The 23,475-nt window shown below is 42.0% G+C and overlaps 1 protein-coding gene across 1 annotated transcript in view; it reads right to left on the reverse strand.

The window, feature by feature from the left end:
* The window catches only part of LOC140197037 (rho guanine nucleotide exchange factor 4-like), a 129,325-nt gene that overhangs the window by 55,901 nt on the left and 49,949 nt on the right, over positions 1-23,475 (reverse strand). The window contains exons 6-7 of the mRNA XM_072256968.1: positions 18,785-18,982; positions 11,008-11,187 (exon numbers count right to left, since the gene is read on the reverse strand). Coding sequence (XP_072113069.1) covers positions 11,008-11,187; positions 18,785-18,982 — 378 coding nt within the window. The remainder of the gene's footprint in view (positions 1-11,007; positions 11,188-18,784; positions 18,983-23,475) is intronic.

Raw genomic sequence — 23,475 nt, forward strand, 5'->3', positions numbered from 1 at the left:
GGAAGAAGTAACAAGCAGGATAGACAAAGGGGAATCGCTTGATGTTGTGTACTTGGATTTTCAGAAGGTGTTTGATAAGGTGCTGCATATGTGGTTGCTTAACAGGATAAGAGCCCATGGTATTACAGGGAAGATACTAACGTGATCAGAAGATTGCCTGCCCGGCAGACGGCAAAGGGTAGGAATTAAAGAGAACCTTTTCTGACTGGCTGCTGGGGACTAGTGGTGTTCCACAGGGTTCTGTGTTGGAACTGATTACTTTATGGTATATGTCAATGATTTATATGATGGCTTTGTTGTATCATTTGCAGACAGTGGAAGGGCAGGTAGTTTTGAGAAAGTAGAGAGGCTACAGAAGGACAGACAGATTAGGAGAATGGGAAACAAAATGGCAGATGGAATAGTGTCGGGGAGCGTACGGTCATGCACTTTGGTAGAAGAAATGTAGGGGTTGACTATTTTCCAAATGGAGAAAAATACAATAATCTGAGATGCAAAGGGACTTGGGAGTCCTTGTGCAGGATTCCCTAAGGGTTAATTTACAGGTTGAGTCTCTGGTGAGGAAGGCAAATGCAATGTTAGCACTCATTTCAAGAGGACTAGAATATAAAAGCAAGGATGTAACATCGAAACTTTATAAGCACTGGTGAGACCTCACTTGGAGTATTGTGAGCAGGTTTATGTGCTTTATCTTAGAAAAGAAGTGCTGAAACTGGAGAGGGTTCAAAGGAGGTTCATGAAAATGATTCCAGGATTGAACGGCTTGTCATATGAAGAGCATCTAATGTCTCTGGGCCTGTATTGATCAGAATTCAGAAGAATAAGGGGTGACCTCATTGAAGCCTATCGAATGGTGAAAGATCTTCACGGAGTGGATGTGGAGAGGATGCTTCCTGTGGTGCAATAGTCTAAGACCAGAGGATGCAGCCTCAGAATGGAGGGGTGTCCTTTTAGAATGGACGTGAGGAGGAATTTCTTTAGTTAGAGAGTAGTGAATCTGTGTAATTCTTTGCCACAGGCAGCTGTGGAGGTCAGTTCTATATATATTAAAGGCAGAGGTTGATAGATTCTTGATTGGTCAAGGCATGAAGGGATACGGGAGAGAAGGCAGGAGATTGGGGCTGAAAGGAGAAGTGGATCAGCCATGATGAATTGGTGGAGCAGACTCGATGGGCCAAATTGCCTAATTCTGCTCCTATATTTTATGGCCATTTATGATATAAAGAAACAGAGAGAGGTGTTGCTCCAGTTCTTTGCTGATAGCGAATCATAAAAACAGATGCGCATAAGGAAAACAATGAAAGATGGAAAATGTTCACAACCAGATAAAGTTGTTTAAACTCTGTGTCAGCGAAGGTGGAACTATCAGGAGAGATGGTGAAGGAACAAATGAAATTATTTCATGAAGAATTAGGACTGAATTATGAGTGTGATTACAGTGAAGGGTGGCTTCAGCGTTTCAAGCAGGGACATGGCATACAATTTCGTGCAGTGTGTGGTGAAAAATGGTCTGCAGACAAGGAAGCTGCTGTTGAGTTTGTTGATGAGTTCACTTAGTTTCTGATGAAAATTTAAGTCCTGTACAGGTGTCCAACGCAGACAAAACCACCTTATACTGGCGTTGTACTCCAGAGGGTGCAGAATCACCGACAGGTTATAAAGTATCAAAAGATTGTGTCTCTGTGTTGGGCTGCTCTAACTCACAGGTGTAAGTTGTTGGTCATTGACAAAAGTTTATGTCCCAGAGCTTTCAAGGATATGAAGCAGTTTCCAGTAATTCACCATGTCAACAGAAAAGGATGAATTACAACTGACATTACTTTGGAATGGGTTGACTATTACTTTGTTCCAGAAGTGAGAGCTCACTGTGATTTGGCTGGTCTGGACAAAAATTGTAAGATAATACTGATTTTAGATAACTGCTCTGTGCATCCAAAAGCAGAATGCTTGGTAAAGAATAATCTTTTAGGCATCAACCTGCCACCTAACTGTACATCATTAACTCCAGCCCTGGACAATGGCATATTATGCTCTTTGAAGGCTAAATATCACTCCCTGATTATGAACTGAGTGCAGTTGACTTTGGCTGACTAGTACAGGAATTTGTGAAAGAATTGCTTTTCGTTTATCGTTACTTTTTCTTTATTATCCAAGGGTGAGGTGATTATCAAATGAGTTTGAGGTGTTTATTCCCTTAATCCTAACCTAGCCACCTGACATTCGGTAAAAGCACTGATCAGGTCCCAAGCATTCCAGATTTGTGGTGGTCAACCTGTACCCACAATTGGTATCTTCCCAAAGTCACTACGCAATAATATTAAATAATTAAGCCTACACAGCAATATCAATGTAAATCCCCAGAAAGCCACAATACTAAACACCACTAGAATAGTCCAGAAGTTCCTAGCAATTGAGAATATGAGAGGAGTAGTCCTTGAAAGTGAATCCATTGGTTGTGGGAATAATTAGGTGATGGGACAAGTGAAGTTGAGTGACGTTATCCCCTCTGGTTCAAAAGCCAAATGGTTAAGGGGTAAAACTGTTCCTGAACCTGGTAGTGTGAGTCCTGAGGCTCATGTACTTTCTTCCTGATGGTACCAAGGGAAGAAAGCATGACTTCGGTGGTGGGGGTCCCTGATGATGGATGCTGTTTTCCTGCGACAACACTCCGTGTAGATGTGCTCAATGGTGGGGAGGGCTTTACTTGTGATGGACTGGGTTGTATCCATTACTTTTTGTAAGATTTTCCATTCAAGGGCATTTGTGTTTCCATTCCAGTTAATACAGTTTCCACCACACATCTATAGAAGTTTTTCAAAGTATTAGATGTTATGCAAAATCTTCAAAAACTTCTAAGAAAGTCGAGGTGCTGCTGTGCTTTCTTTGTAGTTGCACTTCTGTGCTGGGTTCAGAGCAGGTCCTCTGAAATGATAACTCTGAGGAATCCGAAGTTGTCGACCCTCTCCACCTCTGATCTCCCAATGAGGACTGGCTCATGGAGCTCTGGTTTCCTGTCAATAATCAGCTGCTTGGTCTTGCTGACATTGAGTAAGAGGTTGTTATTATCAACAGGGAAAGTACAGTACAGAAGGACAATGTTTTGTCTCATTCCCATGTGGAAGCGTATTCTAATGAGTACCACTCTTTCCTCCTTCCCCTAGGCTCGACAACTCACTCAAAGCATTTATGTGCCTCTGAAAATTACTATTACACTTGCTTGCACCAGCTACTGAGGTGATATATTTCACATCAGAAACTCACTGTGTAGAGTAGAGTTCCTCATGTTGCTTCTAGTTCCAGATGAAATACACTTGCTTTTAATCAAATCATCCGTGGAGATAAAAGCTAATGGTGTAAGTACAGTATGTTTATTGGATTAGGTTGGCTTTTGTTAGCCCTTAACTGTTGAACCTACAGCCTTTAATGCAAAAATTAGTCATTCAAAGAAAACTGTCTTTTTCTAAATAAGATGCCCTGGCCAATAAGAACACAAGTTTGATCTTATTGTAGACTGTATAGGAAGTAAGCTTTAAAGAGCTTAGAATTCCTCAATGTCATAAAAAATTGCAGTGTTATATATTATATTTAGATTTCACAAAAAGTGTGAAAAAAGCGCATTAAATGATGAAAGATTAGATTAGGTATGAAGCAGATAGTTAAATATGGGTGCTATGAATTTATTGAATTCTATACAGCATTACTTTGCTGAAATTTATTGATTAATTCAATTGCATTAGAAGTACAAAATAACATTGGGTCATCAAAATCAGGGGAGAGAAACAAAATAGACAGTATTTATAATATTCCCTCATGAATTTGAAAAGTTGCATTTTATTCCATGAGAAAGACATACAGGAAACTGAAAGGAACAAATTTATGTGTATTAAAAAGTTGGTCTGCAGAAGGTAAACAAGTATTTTGTTTATTAGCCTGCTGCTGCAATATTTAGGCTTTACAAGTTCAAAGTAAATTTATTATCAAAGTACAGATATCTCGCCATATACAACCCTGAGATTCATTTTCCTGCGAGCGTATTCAATAAATCTAATAACCAATGAAAGACCACACCACTTGGCGTACAAGTAGAGTGTAAAATACAACAAACAGTGCAAATACAAAAAAAAATAACCAAACAATAAATATCGAAACATGAGATGTAGGATTTTCCATTCAAGGGCATTGGTATTTCCACACTAGGCTGTGATGCAGCCAGTCAATAGACTCTCCACTGTGTATCTATGAAAGTTTGCTGAAGTCTTAGGTGTCATGCTGAATCTTCGCAAACTTCTAAGGAAGTAAAAGCGCTGCTGTGCTTTCTTCGTAATTGCATTTACTTACTTGGCCCAGGACAGATCCTCTGAAAAGATAACACCGAGGAATTTGAACATGCTGACTCTCTCCACCCCGATCCTTCAATGAGGACTGACTCATGAACCTCAGGTTTCGTCCACCTCAAGTCAATAATCAGCTCCTTGGTCTTGCTGACATTGAGTAAGAGGTTATTATTGTGGCACCACTCAGCCAGATTTTCCATCTCCCACCTATATGCTTATTCTTCACCAACTCTGATTCAGCCTACTGCTGTGCTGTCATTAGCAAACTTGAATATGGCAGTGAAGCTGTGCATAGCCACACAGTCATAAGTGTAAAGCGAGTAGATCTTGAAGCTTATAGATTAGTTTTGAGGGGATGATGGTATTGAATGCTGAGCTGTAGTTGATAAAGTGCATCCTGATGTATGCATCTTTGATATCCAGATGTTTCAGAGTTGAGGGAAGCAAAACACATTAAATACACTGCACAGGTCTTACACTGAGAATGGTCTCTCCTTTGTACAAAGGAAATCATGTAATCCATATTAGACTGTTCTATGTTCTTACATCAGCAGGTTGGGATTAGGAGATGGGGTTGTGTGTCAGCTCCAGTATAATAAAGCATTGGCTGACACGAACAGTCAGTAGCTGTGGGAGAGGGTGGGTGAGTGGAGAGTTAAAAAAAGAAGCACTCTAGTGTTCAGTTAGAAAAGTACAGCACAGAGACAGGCCCTTCAGCCCATCTAGTCCATGGCAAAACTATTTCAACTGCCTATTCCCATTGACCTGCACTGGGGCCATAGCCCTCCCTGCCCCTACTATCCATGCACTGTATCTATCCAAACTTCCTGTAAACGCTGAAATCAAACTCGTGTGCACCACTTGTGCTGGCATCTCATTCAACACTCTCACAACCCTCTGAGCGAAGATGTTTCCTCTCATGTTCCCCTTAAACTTCTCACCTTTCACCCTTAACACATGACCTCTGGTTTTAGTCCCACTCAACTTCAGTGGAAAAAGCCTGTTTGCAATTACCATATCTGTACCCCTCATAATTTTGTATACCTCAGTCTCCTCTCCGTCTTCTATGTTCTAAAGAATAAAATCCTAATCTATTCAATCTTTCCTTATAACTCAGGTCCTTTAGACATAACAACATCCTTGCAAATTTTCTCTTCCCTCTTTCAACCTTGTATACATCTTTGCTGTAGACAGTTGACCAAAACTGCACACAATACTCCCAATTAGACCTCACCAACGTCTTGTAGAACTTCAACATAACATCCCATCTTCTGTACTCAGTACATTGATTTATGGAGGACAATGTGCCAAAAGCTTTCTTTATGACCTTATCTACCTGTGACACTACTTTCAATGAATTATGTATCTGTATTCCCAGATCCCTTTGTTCTACAGTACTCCTTTGTGCCCTACAGCTCTCTGTGAAAGACTGACCCTGGTTAGTCCTACCAAAGTGCAAAAGCTTACACTTATCTGTGTTAAATTTTATTTTCCATTTTCAGCCCATTTTTCCAGCTGTTGCAGATTCCTCTGCAAACCTTCCTCACTGTCCACTACATCCTTAATCTTGGAGTCAAACTTGCTGATCCATTTAACCACATTATCATCCAGATCATCAATATAGATGACAAACAACAAAGGCCCCAGCACTGATTCCTGCAGCACACCACCAGTCACAGTGCTCCAGTCAGACAGGCAACCCTCTGCTACCACTCTCTGACTTCTCCCACAGAGCCAATGTCCGATCCAATTTACTTCGCATCCTGAATGCCGAGTGACTGAACCTTCTTGACCAACCTCCCATGCTGGACTTTGTCAAATGCTTTACTAAAGTCCACGTAGACAACATCCACTGCCTTGCCTTCATCCACTTTCCTGGCAGCTTCCTCAAAAACCTCTATAAGATGGGTTAGACATGAACTACCACACACAAAGCCATGCTGACCCTCCTTAATCAGTCCATATCTATTCAAATGTTTATATGTCCAGTCCCTTAGAATACGTTCCAATAACTTTCTCACTACTGATGTCAGACAATTTTTTGGTTTATTTTTAGAGCCTTTTTTAAAGAGCAGAACAACATTGGCTCTCCTTCAATCCTTTGGTACCTGTTCTGTTGCTGAAGATGTTTTAAATATGTCTGCTAGTGCCCCGGCGATTTCTGCACTTGCCTCTCACCTCTCTTAGGGTCTGGTGGAACACTTTGTCAGGCCCTGGGGTTTTATCCATCCTGACTTTCCTCAAAAAAGCAAACATCTCCTCCTCGTACAAGATCCATGAAGTTGATGCACTTTGCCTCACTTCTATAGACTCTGTATCCATCTCAAGAGTAAATACAGTTGCAAAGAATCAACTTAAGATCTCCCCCATGTGTTTTGGCCCCACAAATGGATTATCATTCTGGTCTTCCAAAGGACCAAATTTGCCCCTTTGATCTTTTGATCTTAACATACTTATAGAATCCCTTAGGATTCTCCTTCATCTTGTCTGCTAGAGCAACTTTATGCCTTCTTTTAGCCTTCCTGATTTCTTTCTTAAGTGTTCTCTTGCATTTCTTGTACTCCATAAGCACCTCATTTGTTCCTACTTGCCTATACCTGCTGGACACCTGCTTTTCCCTCTTAACCAGGGCCTCAATATCTCTTGAAAACTAAGATTCCAAACACTTGTTATCTTTACCTCTTATTCCCACTTCTCCACTGTTCTTAATTAACTTTTCAAAGAAGTAGTATTTTCTGAAAGGAAGTCTCTGAATTATCAAAGAATGTGAAATTGCAGATGCTGCTAGAAAATAACTTCCTTCATGTTATTCTGAACTATAATTCCCTACAAGTGAAACTATGTTTAAGGTAACAATTTAATTTCAAGACATTAAAAATAAAAACAAAGGAAACTTAACATAAGATCATTAATTATTCAATCACACCATTACACCCTTTCTCCATTCACAAGTGCTTTCTGATTTGGCTTGGAAACCCTGGAATTAAGATGTAGCCCCACCAGCCCCGATCCTGCTGGAAGCTGCAGCCAGCTGACTACTTTGTTCCGCTAAGAGAATATAAAGCAGTCAGAGGTGGATGTTCACAAGTGGCTCCTGCCGGTGATGGACCAGCATTTGGCTGTGATGCTCTGTTCTACGATATGTGGTTAGAGGCAATGTTGACTGCAGTGCCCGAGAGCCAAGCTAGAGGTGAAGTGTTGATGTGCTGAGAGATGACAATAACGTTATGCTCCATATTGGGAACGTACCCTTTCTGTCACCAAGATGTCATTTGTATTGCTAAACCTCCAGACCCATGCTGATTTGGATTACTATCCCAGCTGTCTGCTCCAATATTTTCCAGCGTTTTCCTGGGAGTCACCGCTCTGTTCTGGATGAATAGCAGTCTACTCCCACTAGAAATCTGCCAGAGGCCATGGGGGATCTGATCTTAGATTAGAGAGTTGAGTTCATGGTGAGCTCTCGATGTTTCCGCGGAAGAGCAATGTTCATGCAGCTACCACCTCTGTTTATAGAGATTCCTTCATTCTGTGGAAAGGTGTTGTCTCTCTGTTCCAGCAGAAGGACAAACTGGTAACAGAGGCTAGAGCCTGCATGGAGGCACGACTGAATGACCTGTGCTGTGTTTTTCCAGCCACTGCCACACGACCCAATAGCTGCTGTAAAGTGGGATTCCCGCATGGGAGTATCTTCCACCTCCAGATAAAGAAGGATGCTTCCCAGGCTCCGCACAACCACCTGTGAGAGCTGGGTGAATGATTTGAATGATTCTTCCCATCTCGTGTCCTGGGTCAGGCAAACCTGACAACGAAATAATCATCCATCACAAAGCAGATTCTCGTATAAATGCTTCCTTATCCTGGCTGGATGAGGTAGTATTGTTATGTAGACCCTTGCTTCCTCACTGTAGCCCATTCAATCCATGCCTCTCCCTATACAAGGCACCATTCCATCCTTTTTCTGTGTTGCTGGTGCCCATATCTGGGGTGGTGTCAGGTGTAATAAGGCAATGCTCTTATCTTCTGTGCTTTTCTTCTTCCTTGGTCTCCCTTATCTGCCTCTCCATCTCCTCTTCATTCTCCCTGCCTTGTGTTTGCTGGCAGAACTGGGGCGCAGAGGAACTGGTTGTGTGATAGTGATCAAGGCACACTCTCAGGGCAGCATATAATGATAAATAACAAGCTGTGCGCATGGTGCTTCTGCAGGAATGAACTCGTGCACACAAAGTGTACAATGATTACAGGTGAATGGAGTGATGATAGGAGATACCTTTAGCAGATTCTGGATTAACAACTCTCGCTGGCCCTGGCTTGGGCCTGAAGACCCTGAGTGTCAATCAGAAGGAGAACTTTCCCCTCCAGTCTTGTGAGGTTCTGAGCACTAGAGTTCTCTCCTCCCTTCTTGTAGCCCTCTCTACACTTATTAGCAACCTTGGCTGAAATTGAAAGACAGAACAATTTATTGAGACAAACCAATGATACTCTTAGAATTGTATGTTATGAATGCAGGGATGGTGAGTGGCTGATAGGAATGTGTATGTGTGCCTAAGTTTGTATGAATCTTGTTCCTGCAAGCAGAATCCTTAAGGTTCAAGTGTCAGAACTCACTGTCTGACATAGCTTCTGAAATGATGATTTGTTTTCTGCATTGACCTACGACTCTGGGGTTGTCACTCTTCGGTGCCTGGCACAACTTCCTGCTATCTTCACCCCAGGGCCCCTGGCACATAGCACATAGTCTGAAGTAGATAGCAACATGGTCAGTAAAACTGAGGGAGCTTGTTCCATTTTCCCAGCTGCCTCTCTCACCATGGCAGCGATTAGTAAGGTTGAATTAGAGAGCTCACCATGAACTCAACTCTCTAATCTCCTGTCATCAATCCATTCACCTGTAATCATTGTACACTTTGTGTGCACTAGTTCAGTCCTGCAGAAGCACCATGCACGCAGTTTGTTATTTATCATTATATGCTGCCCTGAGAGCGTGCCTTGATCACTATCACACAACCAGTTCCTCTGCTCACCAGTTAAGGGAATGTCATTTAGAGGGCAGAAGCCCTGTTGTAATTACTGAAATTGCCTAAAAATCACAGAGAATTTCCACATTTACTATGTGAATACCTTGAGGAAAACAAATATTTCATCATTTGCAATTTTTCATGAGATCAATTCAGCATGAGACAATATATTAGAATTATTTAATATTCTAATAAAGGAGTAAGTGCATTCCAACTTATTGAACTTTAACCCTCTAAATATCTTATAATGGATTATAGTTTTGACCGAGCAAGAGATAAAATACATAACTAACATATTCATTGGCTGAGAGAGTTAGTTACTTCTATTCCAAAGATAATAAAAATAGCTCATGCGGGAGGAGAAGATGGTGCCGCGACGCAGCGCGCGCAGCTCTCCAGTGAAATGATATCGTATTTGTAAGTAGGATGCCGTGCACAATTCTGATTTGATGGAGACAGACGTGAGAAGGCACAGAGGAACATCTGGAGAAATTTCTGAAATGCCTGGTTCGCTGCCGCTGCTACTGTGCAATCGAGAATCTCCGGAGGGAAGGCCCCAAAATCTCCGGCTTTGCCTGCTGCTGGTGACCGAGGCTGGGGTCGAAGTGCTCGGCAGAGATGGTGCTCAGTACTCGGTGTTGGGGGGCTGATTAGAGCTCAAAGTTTTTGGACGACTCGGGGTCGGACTGTGGTTGGGCATGGCAGGGAGAGTTTTCTTCCTTCTCCTGTCTGCGTGAGATGTGGGACCTTCGAGAGACTTTGAACTTTTTTACTGTGCCCATGGCCTGTTCTTCATCAAGTTATGGTATTGTTGCACTGTTTTAACTATACGTTATAATTATGTGGTTTTTGTTAGTTTTTCAGTCTTGGTTTGTCCTGTGTTTCTGTGATATCACACCGGAGGAATATTGTATCATTTCTTAATGCATGCATTACTAAATGACAATAAAAGAGGACTGCGTGTCCTCATAATCTAATCTAAAAAAAAGCTAATGCATCTCTCACATATTTACTGAAGTGTAACGGAAAATTTGATAATAGACAACACACACAGAATGCTGGAGGAAGTCAGTAGGTCAGGCAGCATCTATGAAAGTGAATAAAGTTGCTGTTTCAAAGTCTCAGCCTGAAACATCACTTTATTCCTTTCTATTTATGCTACCTGACCTGCTGAGTTCCTCTGGCATTTGTGTGTGTTGCTTATGGATTTCCAGCACCTGCAGAATCTCTTGTTCTTAGTGCTAGACAAACATCCTTTGATACCTGGTTACCACAGTCAGGTAATCTGTGTCATAAATTGATGCAAAAGTTTCACCTGTTTATAGGATTAGGGATATTAGTACAGATCTCTAGCTACTTTTGGTTGGTAGCTCTCATTGTGCAGAGATTGAATGAAGTGGAGAATAACAACCTGTCGTGTTAAGGAACCTGTTAGTCAAGTTGCCTTATTTTTAATTCCTACATCTCGTTGCTCAGTGAGTTGAAGTTGATCGTCCCTTTACATAAAAGGCTGAACTCTTCTCTTGACCTTGTGTTTCCTTCTGACTCACAGGTTCTACACACTTCGTGATCTGCTGTAACTTTCTATCAACAGCAAGGTTTCTCTATAGATTTATTTTCAAATTGTTAAAAGGAAGTACCAAATGACAACTCACATAGTTGATGAAGCAGATGCCAAACTCACTCAGGTATGGGTGTGATGTGTTGTACATCTTCTCCAGAACTTTAAGAAATTTCCGCTGGAATTTATAAATTTCCCCAATGTTCGAAAAGAGAGTGTACAGCCTCTCCTCTGAGAACATTTCAGGTTTTTTCCTGCATTGCTTGTAGTATCCCTGGAATAAAAATACACAGCAAGACCTGTTGTTAAAATAGCTTATCTCACATGAGATCTTAATAAAACGGGTGAATTTTACAAATAATTTAATCAAGTACAACTGAATTTAATGATCTAAGAAAAGGCAAATGTTGGAGCTCTTTTTAATGTTTGTACACCTTCAGTGTTGGAAGTAAAAATTTAGCATAAAAACAAGAATAGAAAGTCTCTCCTACTTGGAAACCTGACCTAAGATAGGGCTGTGTGGCAGGTCCATAACTACTTGTCCTGGGACTATTGCCTTTCTGTTCAGGCAACAAAGTGTCAACTTTTTTTAACAGTAGAAACAGGAAATCATTTCGCTCTAGAGTTGAAAACGATTGTGGCAACTTCCAGGTTAAATCTGTCACTCTGTATATTTGAGCTACTTGTGAGTTGCATTTGGGCTGATGGTGCAACTTGTGTCAGATGCATGTGGAATATTGCAATCCCCCATGAAAGAAGAACCCAGGCCCCATTATTTTAATCTCTGCCTGTTAATTCCACACTTACTAATAATGGCTTCTGAGTAGGTTTTAGCCTGAGATTAAGACCAGGAGCCTGGCTATTTGATCTGTGTCTGGCAGAGCCAGTTTCAGTTCAGGTCTGGCTATGATGCTCTGCCTGGGCCCAGCTCAGTACAGAATGTCTCTAGATTATGGTTGCCTAATTTACTGACATGCTCTAAATATGAACGGGCTCCCACAACATTATTAAATTAAGAAGTCCAATTTATATACATTTGTATGGCAAAACTAGTTTCCCCTCTCTCTCGTCACTTTTAGTACTCTCCTTAATTGTACTTCCTCAACAGTCATACGTGCTTTTGACGTCATTCATTACAATGCTGTGGAGGTATTGTTACCACAGTAGCTGATCTTAATATATTTTGTGATTTATCAACTTCCAAGTGTGTGTAAGGATGTAACCTATTCATTACATGGAGATGGCCCCTACTTTAACCAGGTCAGGATGATTTGTTTAATAGTACAGGTAAATGAAAAGCAAGAAGAGTGAATGGACGGTTGTCACAAAGCATAAAAAATGCAGAAATGTGAAAATAAAAGAATGATGAAAATATTGTGGAAGGACAGAGGAAGTGTTACAAAAAACTGGAATAAGAAAAGAGCTGATATCATCAATCAGGAAGCGACAGCTGGAGTTTCTGGGGCACGTACTGAGGATAGAGAAGCTCGAACATCTTGCAGTGACGGGAAAAACTGATGGAAGGAAAAGTCACCGTTGACAGTGCATGGCATTAATGGGTTACATTAAGGGATGGACAGGCCAACATTTTGAAGAGCTTATTAGAACTTTCAGATGGCAGACCATGATCACCCATGTCATACAATACACTGGGTCTGGAAGATGTTATAACTATTGGGCTGGAGTTGCGTTCAGATTGGTGAGGTTAGATTAAGCCCAGTTTTATACCTGAGCAGATATGCATTATTAACCCACTCGGTTATGTTCACTTTCTGATCTTCCAGCTGCCCTCATGGTGCTGACACTATCTCCACCCGTGCCTAATTTAGTACCTCTCTAAGAGACTGGAAAATAGTCGGTATTCAAACCAGGTGTAAGGTTAATTTATTAAATAAAACCTTAAACAGTCAGGACAGTATTCTCTATCATTGTTTTTGCCTCTGCCTGGCTAATCTCATCCACTTCATGGCCTTTCAATTTCTTCTTCATGACGCACTGTTTGTAGAAAACCACTTTGCTCACACTTTCCCTCTGTTCCTTTCATTCTATGGACTTTCTTATTTCGTGGATGTCCGTGAAGAGTACAAATTGCAGGTTATACAGTATATACTGTATGCATTCTCCTATATTAAATGAACCTTTGAACCTTTGTTGCATTATGTTTCACTAGCAGATGCTTATACTCCTATTCTTTGTATTATGTGGGTGGCTTCTTCTGAACTATTCTATAGCTGAGTACATTTCATTCACACAGTCTCTTAAACACGGAGCATCAAGTAAAACACTACTGATTATTGTGCTATTTAGTCTTCAGATGAATCCGTAAGCATGATTTTTATAGTCTTTCATTGATTAACCGTGTGACATAATCCCACCTTCTTTTAAGCGGTAGTGTTGGGTTACTAGACAGGCACCACACTACTTTCGTCATTACAATGAAGGAAGTGAACAACACTGTGTAGTTTTCACCGGAGGCTTGTACACACTCATAAGCCAGCATGGGGTAATTGTAAACATGTATGTTTAGTTATATTCAAAGATGTAAATTTTAAAATCTGATTACACACGTGTCAGGTGGCGGGGGCACTGGGACACAGGCGGAGTTCAGCTGACGTTCTAGAACAGTAGGAGACAGTGCAGTGATAGCTCCAACTGCTGCCAGCCTGTCTTTGCTTGTTGCTAGGCAGGCTGGCAGGTTTTAAAACCCAGAAAATAGATCAAACTACAGTACAGTCCAGGCCTTCGGCGCATGATATTGGGCTGGCTTTTTAACCCACTAAGATCAATTTAACCCTTCCCTCCCCCATAGCCCTTCAGTTTTCTATCATTCATTTGTCTATCTAAGAGTTTCTTACATGCCCCTAATGTATCCACTTCTATCACTATCTTTGACAGGGCGTTCCATGCACTCACCACTCGGTGTTAGTCATTCTACTGTACTTTTCAATAATCACTTTAAAATACTGCCCCCGATATTAGTCATTTTTATTCTGGGAAAAAGTCTTAGCTATTCACTTGATCTATGTATTTTATCACCTTCTACATCTCTATCACGTTGTCCCTCATCCTCTTTCACTCTGATGAGAAAAGCCCGAGTTCACCCAACCCATCTTCATTAGAGATGCAGAGATGCACTCTAATCCAGGCAGCATCCTGGTACATCTCTCCTGCGCCCTCTCTAAAGCTTCTACATCCTCACTATATGAGGCAAGCAGAATAAACACAATATTCCAAGTGTAGTCTAACCGGGGTCTTATAGAGCTACAACATTCCCTCACAGCTCTTGAACTCAATACCAAACTAATGAAGGCCAGCACATCTTCTTCTCCACCTATTAACCTGCATGGCAACTTAGAGGGATCTATGGATGTGCTCCCCAACATGCCTCTACTCCACCACACTACTAATAACCAGGCCATTAACCCTGTAGTCAGCCTTCAGAATGCAATTCACAACTTTCCAAAGTGATAGATCTGGTCTGAAAGTTTTCACTTGCCTTTCACACAGCACTGTCATTTGGAGGAGCCTGTGTGCCCATTATGTTGGCTAGCCTCCGTTAAAGGGGAAGGAATTCACTCCTCCTGATCCAGAGTGGAGCATCAGAGCACCCTAATACAACCAGTTAGCTGCCACTGTGAAACAGTGTGGATCAGCCGGCGACAGAAGAGAACCTGCAGATACTGGAAACTGGAGCAACAACCAATCTGTTGGAGGAGCTTATCAGCTCGAACAGTATCGGTGGGTGGGTGGGAAGGAATTGCCAATGTTTTGGGTCAAAACCCTGCACTGATGCTGCTCTGCTTGCTGAGTTCTTCCGGTAGATTGCTGCTCATTGTTGACATTGGAGAGGACAAGAGGAACCCTCAGCAGCTCTCAGGACGCCATTCTCTTCTCTCAGTTTCTCTGTCTCTGCTGCATCAGCTCTCAGGGTAAGGTTTTTCATTCCAGAACAACTGAGATGTCCTCCTTCTTCAAAGAAAGGGTCTACCCTTCCTCTACGATCAACACTGCCCTCACCCACATCCCTTCCATTTTGTGCACATTTGCCGTCAACTCAACCTCCCACTGCCACACCAAGGATAGGGTTCCTCTTGTCCTCAACTACCACCCCTTAAGCCTGCACATCCAGAACACAATTCTCTGTAACTCCCGCCACCTCCAACAGGATTCCACCACCAAGCACATTTTTCCCTCCCACCCCCCACTTTCCACTGTCCACAGGGTTTGATCCCTACCCGACTCCCTTGTCCACTCGTTCCTCCCCAATGATCTCCCTCCAGTACTTATCCTGCAAGCAGAACAAGGAGGTGTAGGGGCAGAACACCTGCCCCTACACCTCCTTCCTCACTACCATTCAGGGGCCCAAACTGTCCTTACAGGTGAGGCGACACTTCACCTGTGAGTCTGTAGGGACATCTACTGTATCCAGTGCTCCCAGTGTGGCCTCCTGTATATTGGTGAGAATTGACATAGATTGGGAAACCACTTCATCAAGCACTTTGCTCTGTCTGCCAGAAAAAGGGGGATTTCCTGGTGACCACCCATTTCAATTCTACTTCTCATTCCCATTCTGATATGTCAATCCATGGCCTCCTCCACTGCCATGACGAGGCCACACTCAGTCTGAAGGTGCAGCACCTTACTTTCCATCTGGGTAGCCTCCAACCAGATGGCACGAACATTGATTTCTTCCAGAAATTGCTTCCCTCTTCACCATTCCCCATTCCTGTTTCCCTCTCACAACTTTTCTTCTTACCTTCCCATCACTTCCCTCTGGTGCTCTCCCCTCCCCTTTTTTCCATGGTCTTCTGTCCTCTCCTAGCAGACTCCCCCTTCTCCAGCCCTTTACCTCATTCACGGATCAACTTCCCAGCTCTTTACTTCACTCCTCCCCCTCTGCTGGTTTCACGCATCACCAGCCATCTTGAACTTCTTCTTCCCCTCCTCCCCTTCTTAGTCTGACTTCTTACCCCTTCCCTTCCAGTCCTGATGAAGGGTCTCAGCCTGAAACGTCGACTGCTTAATTTTCCATAGATGCTGCCTGGCCTGCTGAGTTCCTCCAGCATTCTGTGTGTGTTGCTTGGATTTCCAGCATCTGCAGATTTTCTCGTGTTTGTGGTTTCCCTTCATTCTTTGCACATTCTCGCGCCCATCTAAGAGCAGCTTAAATGCCGTTATCATATCTCCCTCCACCACCACCCCTTGGAGAGCAGTCCAGGCACACACCACCCTCTGTGTAAAAAAACTTTGCAAATCTCGTTAGGACTTTACCCTTCTCACCATAAATCCATGTCCTCTGGCATTAGACATTTCAATCCTGAGATAAAGATACTGGCTGTCTCCTCCATGTCTCTCATCATTTTCAAAACTTTTTCCACTCCAAAAAAACAACCCAAGTCTGTCCAACCTCTCCTTAGAGCATGTGCTCTCTAATCCAGGCAGCATCCTGGTAACTCTTTTCCTGCACCCTCTCCAAAGCCACCACATCCTTCCTATAATGGATTGACCACAACTGAATGTACAGGTAATACTCCAGATGTGGCCTAGCCAAAGCCTTACAAAGCAGCAACGTAACTTCCTGTACCTTGGACATAATGCCTCAATAGTAAAGGCAATCCACCAAACACCATATCAATTGTGCAACCACTTTCAGGGAGCTGTGGACTTGGACTGTAAGATTCCTCTTCACATCAGCGCTGTTAAGGGTCCTGCTATTAACCAAGTACTGTTCCTTTACATTTGATCTCTCACACTTGGCTGGATTACCTAATAAAGTGGCCACTGAGTTTACAACCTATCCTGATATATACTTCGACAATGTTCTGCACTATCCATAATATCACCAATCTTTGTGGTTAAAGTGGATGTGAAACTTAAACCAGTTATTCACTCAAACTTAAAAAGCAGTGACCTACCAGTAAATTTGTAGGCTGCAATCACACACTGCTGAACAGTCATGTTTGATTTACTGTGTGTCTTGGCATCCGTTAGTCTTGTGAGACCACAGATTTGCGCCTTGGAAGGTTTCCAGGGTGCAGGCCTGGGCAAGGTTGTATGGAAGACAGGCAGTTCCACATGCTGCAAGTCTCCCCTCTTTACTGTATGTATTGTGGTGTGAATACACATGGTAGTGAAGGTAAAGACTGAGAAGTGAAAAAGAATGACTGTTTTAGTTCAGCCTATCCTGATAAATATAGTTTATGCAACACAAATTTAATTCACGGTTAAACTCCTTTAATACTTCATCCAACAAAAGTCATAAACTCACAAAAATTTCTTTAGCCCCTTCTGGTGACTTTGAGTGCACATGCCACAACCTACAATGGAAATCTTTTTTAAAGAAAGGTTTTTAATGGAACTGGGAGTAACCGACTAGGCTGGCAATAATTGCCCATCCCTTCTCTATCTGCGTTGTGTTCCATGTTGTGTATTTATTATGGTAGCTAGTCACATGAGTGGGGGCACAGTAACAGCAAAGGGAATGAGTTACATCTCCGTGCTTTGTTAGTTGCATTTTGTAGTAGTTGAGGTGTTTGTAGTTAGTTTACACTTAGGTACACTTAAATTTCATTGCTTCAAGATTGTATGTTTGCTAACTGTTAATAAAGGATCAAAAGCATATCCTCGACCTTGGAGCGATTATTATTGGGGTGAGGTCACATCACGCAAGTATAATAAATCTTTACGGTCACCAGCAGAGGCAATTGTTTTGGTTTGGCCGCTACATTGCAGGGACTCTGGGTTCAGACGTTGGCAAAGCTTCTTTCACTGTTGACGGAGGAGCCCACTGAATTGGGAAACAGTTCTGGGTACAGTTTAAACAAAAAGTTTTCCACTTTGACCAAGTGCGTTGTTTTTACATTTATTCCAGGCTGCCTTGGCATATTTAAAATCTTTATGTTTTATTGCTTTATTCCTGCAGAACTCTGCCTTCATCCCCATTTATTTGCTTGCTGTAATGCACAGCAAGAATTGTGCTATTTCTTGAGTTTATTCATTTAGATTCTGTATCAGCAAACCCTTCAGGAAAGTGTTACAACATAAATATAGAACAGTACAACACAGGGACAGGCCTTACAGTCTGCAACATTTGTGCTGATGCAATGCCAAACTGAGCTAAACCTATCGGCCTTCACTTGCTCCATATCCTTCTATTCCCTGTGCTTTCATGGTCCTGTCTAAAGGTCTCTTAAATGACACTTTTGCTCCTGATTCCACCACCACCCCAGCAGCAAGTTCCGGTCATCTAGCACTTTCTGCATCATGTGGAGTGTGAGAGGCCGCAGCCTCTGTCAGAGTATCTAAAAGGGCTGCTCCTCAAATTTTGGCCACACTTCAGATACATGATACTGCTCCTCAGTCACCTGGTACAGAGGTGGGAGGGTTGGTTGTTGGACCTCCTAGTTGGTTTACTCGTGGGCCTGGACAATATGGTCATTCATGCCGGCGGACTGGCAAAGATTCTGCCTGAGCTAATTGCCTGGCCCTCCTCCAGGATTACAGCCATGTCTATATATCCCTGGAAAAGGAGCTTGCAGTATCCTTGGATTCACTAGGAAGGTGCCACGGGGGGGGGGGGGGGTTGAGTGTATTCTGGGGAGAGATGTCTGTGATGCTGTTTTGCGCTGTTGATGGTAAATATGTAAATTGTGCAATATTGGAGTGTTGTAATAATATGATGCTACAATCACTGAATAGGCTCTTTTAAGAAACACTTGTCCTGCATATCCGCTTTAAGTGTCCACTCTGCCACCTTACATCATGTTCTGGTGCTGGTTACTGGTAAATTACAATGAACATATGGCAGCAGGAAAAATTCACAAGTGGACAATTCCAAACATAATATAGACCACCTCAACCCTCTATCTTACCTCATAGATGTCCTTTAAGTTCTTAACGTAGTCTCGCTCTCTTTCTAAAATCTCATTGATGATATGATGTCTCAGTTGATTTTTCTTTTCTATTTCCGCCGTGGTAAGTGTTTTTGGCGTAGGTGATGCATTGACAGTTTGGCTCTCACTGTATTCACCGTAGAAAACATAATCATCCTTTTCTTCATCATATCCTAACTTCAAGAACATAAACTGCAGTTACCTTAACATCCAAACTAAACACTATCTTCCAGAACCACGTTTATAGCAAGACGTGAGAATGCACTCATATTGATACCAATATTATTTCTTGTACCGTTTAGAAGAGCTCAAAGAATATCGTGCCATTTAATTTCAGGTCTGGTATTTGATCATTACTTTAAAAATGATAGAAATATGCAATCTCTACTTTACCCCACTTTGAAATCAAAATGATCATATCCATAAAATAATAAAATACTTGCATCTAGTCCTGCCTGTGCGCTTGAGTTTCTCTTGCCAAATAATTCAATACTGCTACAAAGTAATCAGCAAGAGGCAAATAAAGCAGCCTGTGCCAGCATGCAGCAAGTCCTGGACAACAAGCAGGCACGGATGAGAAGCAGCAGGAAACTCTTGTGCAGGGACTAACCATCTTTAGTAAGAGAGCCCGGCTACCTTTCAAAGGCTCCACTCCACAATGATGATATCTTCACGTCCCCATTGACCACATGCAACCAGTCCTGTCACATAAATATAATGTCCGCAGGAGCATGTCAACGTCGGATAGTCTGCACAGGTGACTCATCTCCTGACATAGAACATAGAACATAACATCATAGTACAGACCCTTTGGCTGACAACGTTGTGCCAATCTTTTAACCTACCCTGGGATTAACCTAACTCTTCCCTCCCACATAGCCCTCCGATTTTCTATCGTCCATGTCTAAACGTCTGTTAAATGTATCTGCCTCCACCACCATCCCTGGCAGTGCATTCCATGCATTCACCATTGTCTGCATAACAAAAACTTAGCTCTGTTGCCTTATAAGCCTTTCCAACATCTATAAGGTGTAAGTCACTAGCAACTGCTTCTTCTTCCCTGGATAACTATGGCTCCAATAACTCACACGGATTTCAGATCCATTCAGGGCAAAGCAACCCTGATTGGCAGCCATTAGTCATCGAAGTATTTATTGCCTCTATCAGCAGTGTGCAGTGTACACTGTCTTCAAAATGCCTTACAGACACTCCAAAGGGAACTCCTTCAAACCAGTGACTTCTACAACCAAGAAAGACAAGGGCAGTATGTATATTTTTCAATATCATCTGAAGTTACCCATTAAATCATACACCATCCTGATCTGTCTCTTATGCAAGGTAAAAATCCCAGAACTCCCCGTCAAACGACACGGTGCGGCATCTCGGTGAGAAGGATTACAGTGGCTCAAGAAGGTGGCATGATATTCTGAAGGGCAATAAGGGACGGGCAAGCAGTGTGGATCTTGCCGCTGACTGCCAGACCCCAAAGAATGAGTTGCAGTGAATGGTGGTTTGTTCAGCCTTGTTAGCACACTGGTTTACAATATCAGATTACCACATCTGTCAGGATGCTTTTGCTTTGCTTTGACAGTGAAAGATTAAATTAATGATTTATCACGGGTTTGCGCATTATATTTAGCATCTTGAATCACGCACTTCTTTCTCTTCTACTGTTAATGTTTATTGCTCCTGTGGCATTTGACCATACTCCTAGGTCCCATCATTTCTCTGTTTCCCAAGCCAAATCATGCCTTTAATTCCCCTCTGACCCTGTCATTTCCTGATCATTGAAGTGTCCTGTGCTGACACCTGCCACCACGTTATTGTTTTGTGGGCACAACTGTAAACCTGGGCTGACATCACACACACTCTACTGTGGTTTCACCCATAATTGCTTCTGGTGTCAGTATTTATTTCAGTTTTGAGTGATAGGTGTAGTGTATTTAATATGTCAGTAATATTTGAGTAATATTGTAAATACATTGTTTAATTAAGCATGCATTGCTTGTTTGCATAATTCATTATGAGTTATATGGAAGAAGTACATGAATAGCATATATCATTATGCCACCACATCATATGTGAGAGCCTCACTAAAAAAAAGGAAGAGATGCTCAGTAGATATGCATCCTGGCTCCTGTGTTTTTTTTCAATTCATTTTTGGAGTTACAAAATGTAACAGCGGTGATGAAGAAGTTTTAAAACAAACCCGAGATGACTACCTACCTTTGAAGGGCTGTAAATTTTTCTTCAGAAGGAGGGGAGACACTTTTGAGTTTAAAAAAGGCCAGAAAGTGGACAAAACTAATAACTATGGCCATGGGTTCATAAACAGTGAGAACTGAATGATAACAACAATAAATTAAAAAAAAGAAGAAATGGCTGGTTCCATCTGAAACACAGATGCTTTTGATTGCACAATAGATAAATGGATAATATAAACTGAAAGAATTGATCGATATTTTGAAGCAAATGAACTAGTCAGTGAAAAATGAACACCCGTGTTGCTGAGTACAATGGTGGAAAAGCATACAGTTTGCTTAGAAGTTTAACTGCTCCAACCAAACCTGCTGAAATGAAATTTGCTGATATTGTGAATGTAATGCAGAACATTTGAACTGAAACCATTGTTGATCACAGAATACTTCAGGTTTCATAAGCGGAATCAAAACAAAAGGGAGTCCAATCCAGTTTATGTGACGGAATTGAAGGAATTGTCTAAGCATTGTCTGTTCAGTGATGAGCCTAATGGTGCATTGAGAGATCATTTAGTTTGTGGAATCTTACAAAAAAGCATTCAAAAATGCCTCCTAACTGAAGCACAATTCACACTTAAAGTAGCAGTTGAAATCGTTGCTTCAACAGAAACAACGTCAATGGAATTGGACACTGGCTTGGCCGTTTCAGCTGTTCCACAAAATGAGTTTGAATGGCATCTCTGAGATACTGAACTGAAGCCTGCAGACATCTAACTAAGAACTTATACTGGAGAAAAGATAATTCCTCTGGGAATGACATTTGTAACAGAAAAATACAACAAACAACAAGCCACATTGGGCTTGTACGTGGAAAAACAGAAGGGCCAGCATTGCGGGGCTGTGATTGGCTGAGACAGCTACAACTTGATTGGAGATCCATCCACCACTTGCATGGCACATTACATGCAATTGAGTCAACTGAAAGGGAATTGAGAAAGGTACTGGATAATGCTACAGCAGCGTTCAAGGATGGCATTGAAAAATGCAACATATCAAAGGCAATATAGTGTTAAATGAAAATGTCACACCCAAATTTTGCAAAGCTCATCTGGTTCATCATGTCATCTGTGAAAAAATAACCAGTGACCTGGGTCACATGATGGCTGAAGGAATTCTTTCCAAGTTTGAGCAGATCCCATGGCCAGTGCCAGTGGCCCCAGTAGCAGAGAGGAATGGGTCTATCAGGATCTATGGTGATTTTAAGGTCACCCATCAATCCAGTACTGAAAGCTGACCAATACCCTCTGCCGAGGATAGAGGATATCTTTGTAATACTTTCTCGAGGGAAACACTTCAGTGAAGTATATTTAGCTGAGGCCTATCTACAGAGACCAAAGTACTTCTCAACATAAGTGCTCAGAAAGGGCCATGTCACAAAAATAAGCTTATTTTTGTACCTGCAATTTGGCAGTAAGATATGGACCAGGTGCAACAAGGCTGCCCAGGCATGCTGTGTTACCTGGACGACATCACTGTTACTGGCAACAATGACAAGGAACATCTCCAAAATCTCAAGATAGTGATAAAAAGATTAGAAGATTATGGGCTCAGAGTGCAACAAAACAAGTATGAATTCTTTAAATCAAGCATCACTTACTGTGGTCACACTATTGATGCACAAGAATTACACAAGTGTGCTGAGAAAATTCACACAGTGGTGGATGCCCCAAGACCAAAGGACATGTCAGAGTGCAGCCCTTTTATGGATTTGTCAATTACTACAACAGGTTCCTGCCAAACCTGGCTGTTATTCTCCACTCCTTGATCTCACGATTACAGATTGGGAAGAAATAGCAACGGACAAAGCACTGTGAGGTGGCTTTCCAAAAAAGCAAAGGAAATGGTGACGTCAGACACTGTATTCTCATATTATTATCCACGTAATCCAGTGAAGCTTGCCCGTGATGCCTCAGCTTATTGTACAGGTGCAGATATCTTATGTTATGAGTGATGGAAATGAACGCCCCTCAGCCTTTACATCATACTTCCTCACCACTGCAGAGAAAAATCACACACAGATTGACAGAGAGCCTTTGAGTCTGGTTTGGGATGTAAATCGTTTCAACTAGTACTTGTATGGGTGGGAGTTTACTCTCATTACTGTTGATCAAACACTAGTGTCCTCTTTTAATCCACAGAAGAATGTTCCACTAACAGTAACACAGATGGGCACTTTTTCTTGGAGGAAACAATTACAAGAGGGCAATTAATCATGGACATGCTGATTGATTGCCTTGTTTACCTTTGGAAAAGGAAATACCTGAAAAATTTACAGAAGAGGACTCTCCTCTTAACGTATTCTCCCCAATGCAAATCAAAAGCTCCTCTATTACAGCAGAGATGATCAAAATGGAAACGAGAGAAGATCCTACACTGTCTCAGGTATACATGGCCACTCAAGATAGCTGGAAT

This window comes from Mobula birostris, chromosome 4 (assembly GCF_030028105.1).
Source record: "Mobula birostris isolate sMobBir1 chromosome 4, sMobBir1.hap1, whole genome shotgun sequence".
Taxonomy (NCBI): domain Eukaryota; kingdom Metazoa; phylum Chordata; class Chondrichthyes; order Myliobatiformes; family Myliobatidae; genus Mobula; species Mobula birostris.